The following is a 6,743-nucleotide window of genomic DNA, read 5'->3' on the forward strand; positions in this document are numbered from 1 at the left end:
CCATGTTGATGTTTCAAACTAAGTAAGCATTTCGAACATGATAGCCACAGTTTATTCTTCTACTGTAGGTACATTATCGTCCAGAGCGCAGCGTTGCTCTGGACCGTTTCTTTACATATCGCTACAATTACACCGCAAAAATCCGTAAAACCGAAGGTATATCACTGAAACTCATTTTCACGCGCGAATAATATTCGTAAACCCATCTAGTCCCTGATTAAACCAAACTGTTCGACCCCATCACACTCGTGCGCAGAATATAGATGGCTGACCCTGCGTCTCGCTCCGTGGGAAAATTATATGTTAAAAACCCTGACGCTGTTGCTGGTGATTCGCTGCTGGCCACACCACGGAACGCTCTTGGAAGTAACTGATTTGGTTAAATGCAATAATGTACAAAACGAAGCTTAACTTAAAAGTTCACAACAGTACGGAGGCCATAGCACCGAGCCGTGGGCCTATCTTCGACAGCACCCTTGCCACCCCGCAGTCAAACGCTAGCTGCTTACTCGCCCTTACCCAAACTACAGACCCAACTGTGAAGATGTTCGACGGTGAAAATGGCCACCGTGGTGCAATGCAATGTTTCTTGTCTTTACTTGTTTGTATTGGAAAAGGAGTTCTGTTTGTAAACTGTTTTCTGGATTTTTTGGGGCGAATTGATGAAGTCCCGTTTCTAGTTACTATCTAGTTACGATCTGCAAAGTATGGAAAAAGAAACGGTTATGGTATTAGCAAACTCAACACGTGCTCATTCGCACATTGTTTAAAGGAAAGATTCGTTTGTGGAACAAAACTAGGGGAAAAAAACTAAGCAAACGGTCGCATTACATAATCTCCAGACTGCTGTCGCTGTTCTTGAGCACCACATCGTTCTCACTCGAACCAGACCCGGAGCCGGTGTCGTTGTCGTCGTTCTTGTCGTGCTCCCCTTCGCTGCTCGGTTGTTGGTGCTGTTGGGAGCGTAGCTGCCAAGCCGGAATCGACGGTGGAACAACGGGTAGATTGGGTGCCGCAAATTGTTTCCTAAAACAGGGCCACACCGGTGCGTCACAATAACTACTGTCAACATTCCGAAATTATCGGATACCTATCGGCTACCTACCGGTTCAACAACAGGCCCTTGATCGAATCAAGATCACCCTTAAAGTTCTTGACAGTCGTGTTAAACTGATTGACTCGATTCAGTTCCTCCTTAATCTTTGCCAGCTCACCGTGCATCGTGTCAATCTTCTCCGTGACGGTTTGGTTCAGTTCGTTCAGCTGCTCGGTGACACCTTTCTTCTTCTTGTCCCGGAACAGTAGCGGTTCGATGAATTTCTACAACAATAAAGGCCGAACCCGATGGACCGTTCCATTAACAGCGCGAGCGTAAGGACACAAGTAAGCATGGTGAAGGGTTGGAACCATTGAAGCGGGAATGGGGAAGGGGTAAGGATTGCCGAACCAGCCACCGAGATAAGCGGAAGTGAATGTGCATCATTTGAAGCGTGCTCGAAAGCTTCCAAGTACCTTATAGAACCAGTACACTCCGTACATTAGCCCACTGAGCATGGCCACTGAGCTGAGCATGTCCTTCATCCTGCTGAGGAAGTTGGTTGGCCTAAGTTGCATCGGATGATGACAACCTGTGGCCGTGGCATAACCAGGGCCACTCGATTCGACTCCCATACTGATGACGGTTTGACTTGGCAGCGGTTGGTTCGGATCTCCCGTAAAAACTCCGGCCCGATCGCAGGCAATCTGTATTTCATCGTCCGTCAGTCCTTTGGAGCGAAGGAAAGCCTGTTTCTTGTTGATGGCACTGCGAACGATGTTCGGGTTGTTCAGGAACTTAACGGCTGTTACGATCTACCGGTGGCGGAGAGTAATGGATTAGCGCTGACCGAGCGACCTTTGTCCCCTTGTCCTGTCACCGAACAACTTACCAAATGCTCTCTTGGTGGCAGTGGCGGTGGTTGCGATTCCGTCGTGGAACCGCCGGTCGGTGGGTCCGTTGTGGTCGTGGTAGTAACACTTGCCGTGGCCGACAGTATCGGCGGAGTTTCCGCTGCTTCCTTGCTACTGTCGCCCATGTTGATTTGCACCGAGAGATTAATCTTGGCCGATGTAGGATCACACTAGCTCACTGATAAAGGGTGCCCTAGACGGTTATCGTCTACCCTCCGAGTCCCTTGGCGACGGCTTTCGTTTGGTTGTCGGCACTCGGCGGGACCGAAGGATATTTGCCCTCTGCACCCTGTACCTGGAATGCGCCTGGCCAAAGGCTTACGTACGGTTTATGACTAGAAAGAGTGCAGTGTATCGATTTTCGTTTTTTTTGTGAAATCCTGTAAAAAAAGGTACAAAAGCTATTTGTTTTCGTTTGCTTATCCAATTTCGGCGGTTGACAGTTCCGGCGGCCGACAATAACTGTCATTTGCGGCGGCTGTACGGCGAATAAGAAGAAATCTCGCCACTTCCTCTTTGCAGTGTTTTGAAACGATTACCATTGTTTTGCGAATCGGATGCTGCACATGCGGATCTTACTTACCGAGCAAACCAGAAAGTGAAATCCGATCTTCATTTTCCGGTACTGGTCATCAGATATTTTTATAACAACTGCGTGGGCGGCAAATCCGTAGCGTGGTCAAATCGCAGTGTTTACTGTTCCTGTCAGTGAAGCCGGCTTCCTCGAGGATCTGTTCGACAACAATTTTACGTGAAAAGATGAGTGGCGTTGCTCAATCCATTTTATCTCATTTTAAGTCGTTTGGCTGGCATGGTAAATTGCTGACCACGGTGGGCGTATTGTTTACGGTGGAAATGTCGTACGAGTTGTGTTTGTACGTGCAGCGAATGTTGCGAAGACGCAAATCGCAGCGTCAGTTTTGCAATGTGTTCTTTATGAATCGTCGCCTCCCGGAGAAGGTTTTATCGGATCCGGTTCTGATTGTGACCGAAAACATTGCGCGGCTCGTTAGCTACATCGATCGGGCCCAGGATTCCATCTGCCTCTCTCTGTACATTTTCACTCTGATGGAAGTGCGAGATGCTGTTATACGCGCGAAAAAAGAACGTGGCGTGGCTGTCCGGGCGGTAACCTGCGAGTCGATGATTTACAACGGCGGTGCTCAGTTCATTCCCTTGCTGGATGAAGGTAAAGCGAAATGCCAAGCGGGCGATAGGATCCTCTCACTGTCCACATTTGCCGTTTTGCAGGTATCACCGTCCACTATAAGATCAAATCGGATCACCTGATGCACCACAAGTTCTGCCTGCTTGATGCGGAGTGGCTGTGCGTGAACTGTCTCATCGCAGAACACATTCAACAAACGGGGCAACCGTCGAAAGACATGCAGTACGCGTTATTTGACCGAGCCGTGCAGACCGAAAGAAAGACGTTGGAGGCACTGTTTGGTAGCTCCTGTACTAGATGTGATGCGACCAAACGGAACGCCAGGGAGAAACGTCTAACGTCTTCGGAAAACCCTCTAGCACCGGGCGGTGTATTGATTACTGGGTCTAGCAACTGGACGATGCCCGCACTCACGGTGCACTGGGAAAATATGATATTTACCTCGTACCCTGAGCTAGTTCGCCCTTTTGCGGTAGAGTTCCAGAGGCTGTGGTACGAACTAGGCGATGACATGCGTGCCAGCAAACATTTGGCGTTAAAAAATGGAAACTCATTTGTTAAATCCAAGAATCCAACTGCTGAAGAGCACAATGTGTCAATTGTATGAAATACCACGTACAGATTCCAATAACTGCCCGTTTACCTACACATTATGCTTCCAATAAATATATATATTTTCCGTCTGTAGTAAAACTACAAGACTATTACAAAGAAACTGTTTGTTTCCTTATGGCCCTCTCAATTGGTCCTCCATGCGACCGTATGAGACGCTACGGTACGAGCTGTCTTAAATTTCACCGGCCAAGCACGTTGTTGGTAAACAAACTTAAAGCGCGTTTCTTATCGCAGAATCCACGTTGATCTGGTGCAATGGAAGATAGTTTAAAATTTCGTACTTGTTTCGACTCCAATCATGTCCTAGTGTCCGTGGACGTTCCAGCTCTTGATTTGGAGCACGAAAGCAGTTTAGTGTTGGATGTATTTCCGAACGAGTGCGTGTTTACGGCACCACCATATCACGCCAGGTAGGTTAGGCCAACGAATACAGCAATCGTTGAAAAGGAAGTATTAAAATATGTTAACCTTTTCCACCAGAATTCCCATCGATCGGGTGGCAAAATCTGGCAAAGTATACCCCGATAAGATAGATTATGAGAAAAATGTTGTCACATTCCGTGTTGAACTGGAGTCTGGAGCAAGTGAAAAGCATTCCTCGAGCAACTCGTTTGGTTACGGGTTCGCTCATTTCTACAATGGTCCTCTTTCATTGGTATGTATTAAGTGGAAAAGGTCTTAAAAGATGCTGAACTAGATCCCGTTTATTCAAAGGAAGCTGAATTGAAGGCGTTACCTAATCCGGAGCAGCATTCTCCTTCGGATCGCATGGACAAGCTGCGGGAAGCCGAAAAGAATGATTTTAACGATGAGCACTACGGGATGGATTACATACAGTTTTTGATTGACAAGCTTGGAATCAATCTGTGTAACCCACCGATGTTTAAAGCCCTTTCTGAAGAACAGCGGTATCGCATCGGTGTGATTGTGACAGAGAAACAAAAACCGAAGGATCGTTTCACGTCAATTGAAGATCCTCGACTTGTGCTTCTCGGTTTGCTGGACATTCTGCTTGCAATCACGTACGACCGACTGACCAACAACAACGAACTGAATGAGGCGAATTCGCACACCAACATCCACCGAATATCGGCGACACTGTCGTTTTTCGTAGAGTTCGACACGGCAGAAGCCGTAGTGCGGTCATTTTACCGTAGATCGTGTATTTATCCGCTTTATCGTAACAAACAAATTTCCCAGCTGTGTGTTAAACATTTGATTGATCATGGAAAGGCCACCGACCGTCGCAAGGAGTGGATTCAACACGAGCTGCTCCACGCTTATGACGCGTTTAAAACTACGGACTGGTCGATCATGAACCATTACTACACGAAGGACTACATACGATATGTTGAACACGCTTTCGACGATCTGCTTTGGGAACAAACAATCTCCGAAATGGAAAAGGTGATACCAAACTTTTTGCTTATTTAAGTATTTACAAGGGATATTAAAACATTCGTTCTATGGTAGATTCTTCCGGATGTTCACAACTCTACGCTTGGGTTCGGAGAAGAAAACGTAATTCAGCGATTCCTTAAGGAACTAATCACACAAGATACGGACTCCGACTCAACCGACTCCGATGACTATGAGTCTGCCGCGGAAGACAGTTGTGAAGGTTCCATAAGTAATCCGGATGCAACTGCATCCGAAGAGGAAGATAAGCTGCCAAATGAGAATGTATTGGAGAAACTTATGAACCTAAAGTTGTCCGGTTAACAACGGAGAAAGTTAACGTGCATAATTTTTTTAGTGCAAATCAATACATTGTTTTCAAAATCATCAATTCACCAGTCTCTTGCATCGGTGTCATCAGAGCATCAGGTTTGAGGTAAGAAAGTAACTTTTGGAGTAATTAAAATATGATTTATTTCTTAACTAAAAGGACGCGATCAAATGACGCTAACAGTAACAACAGGATGGAATTTATGATTTCTTAACCCGTTAAACTACATTTTGCCTGATTGCTTTTGTGAATAGCATTTCATCAGCATTCTATTCGCAATTTAAAAATCACTTTCATGCCTCACTACTACCCACAAACATACGTACGTCGTGTGAGGACTGACAATTTGTGCACTGTGTTTCCGTGGCTGCTGAAAATGCACATCCAAGTGAAGAGTCACTTCCCTGTCGCAGACGGTGATACGGCACTTAAGCCAAAGCTGCACCGTCACTGAAAATATTTCGATAATTCTACCTTATCTTATTTTGGCGCCGAATTTATGAAACAGAACATGGTTCATAGATACGGTCAGCATGCAGGCAAACCGCAGCTCCATTGTATACGTGTTTCAATATAATTATCGTTTTTTTTTTCTATTTAAAAAAGCCTTCCGTCTTATTCTAACACGAAACTCACGCAACATATTGCGTGTGACGATTCTGCGTTCACGATTCCACCCGGTAACTGTATATTTGGGCCGAAAATATGCCGCCTCATCGCGTGAAGGTCAAACCGGTTGATCATTTTAGTGATCATTGATCTTTGCGCACAGCACGTGTATTTTTCATTCTGTCCCTGTTCAGCAATCTTTCCATCTCCACCTCTCTCTGTGTAGATATGTATCTTCCGCTACTTTTCTCTCTACTTCTATCGCTTCCGACAGAAGATCGCCAACATCTCCGGGATTGGTAGTGGAACCATCGCTCTCGAATATTTTTCTAACTGGATAGCGGTTGTAGGTGATGGAGACGCTCCTCGTCGCGGACAGGTTTATGAGGCATTTAATGCCTAAGTAAATATTCAAAGTTATAAGCTTGTGTGCTCGTCGCTTGGCTTGGCATTTCAAACCTCTTTTAGTTTGCGTATACAGTCTATTGAGTCAGACCAACACTCTATACCATAATTGCCCGAGAAATCTTTAACTTGATCTTAACGCTATGGAAAATGAATCTCAAACATATGTTAAGTAAAAGGGGTTTTATTTTCTCCAACCACTATCGTAAGGAAAATTTGAATACTCTTGTTACGGATCAGTCCACAATGGGCATCACACAGGGCCAT

At 45.7% G+C, this 6,743-nt stretch overlaps 3 protein-coding genes across 4 annotated transcripts; 2 read left to right on the plus strand and 1 right to left on the minus strand.

Moving 5' to 3' along the window:
• Nucleotides 1–70: 70 nt before the first annotated feature.
• Nucleotides 71–2,334, minus strand: LOC128278268 (peroxisomal membrane protein PEX14). Of its 2 annotated transcripts, XM_053016954.1 has the most exons (5): nt 1,929–2,334; nt 1,513–1,851; nt 1,106–1,320; nt 832–1,026; nt 71–698 (listed from the first exon to the last, which is right to left on the minus strand). In XM_053016954.1, exons 1-5 carry the CDS (start codon nt 2,073–2,075, stop codon nt 692–694), a joined length of 903 nt encoding a protein of 300 aa, XP_052872914.1. In that variant the 5' UTR covers nt 2,076–2,334; the 3' UTR covers nt 71–691. The 2 variants fall into 2 exon arrangements, with proteins under 2 accessions (XP_052872914.1, XP_052872915.1); XM_053016955.1 differs by having other exon boundaries at nt 71–1,026.
• Nucleotides 2,335–2,520: 186 nt separating this feature from the next.
• On the plus strand, nt 2,521–3,793 carry LOC128267437 (uncharacterized). The gene is made up of 2 exons (XM_053004269.1): nt 2,521–3,139; nt 3,202–3,793. The coding sequence occupies exons 1-2, from the start codon at nt 2,710–2,712 to the stop codon at nt 3,723–3,725; spliced, it is 954 nt and encodes a 317-aa protein (XP_052860229.1). The 5' UTR covers nt 2,521–2,709; the 3' UTR covers nt 3,726–3,793.
• A 195-nt stretch (nt 3,794–3,988) lies between these two features.
• Nucleotides 3,989–5,470, plus strand: LOC128268106 (protein SHQ1 homolog). Its single transcript, XM_053005123.1, has 4 exons — nt 3,989–4,143; nt 4,214–4,388; nt 4,448–5,140; nt 5,207–5,470. The coding sequence occupies exons 1-4, from the start codon at nt 3,989–3,991 to the stop codon at nt 5,453–5,455; spliced, it is 1,272 nt and encodes a 423-aa protein (XP_052861083.1). The 3' UTR covers nt 5,456–5,470.
• The last annotated feature ends 1,273 nt before the right edge of the window (nt 5,471–6,743 follow it).

Source organism: Anopheles cruzii, chromosome 2 (assembly GCF_943734635.1).
Source record: "Anopheles cruzii chromosome 2, idAnoCruzAS_RS32_06, whole genome shotgun sequence".
NCBI lineage: Eukaryota > Metazoa > Arthropoda > Insecta > Diptera > Culicidae > Anopheles > Anopheles cruzii.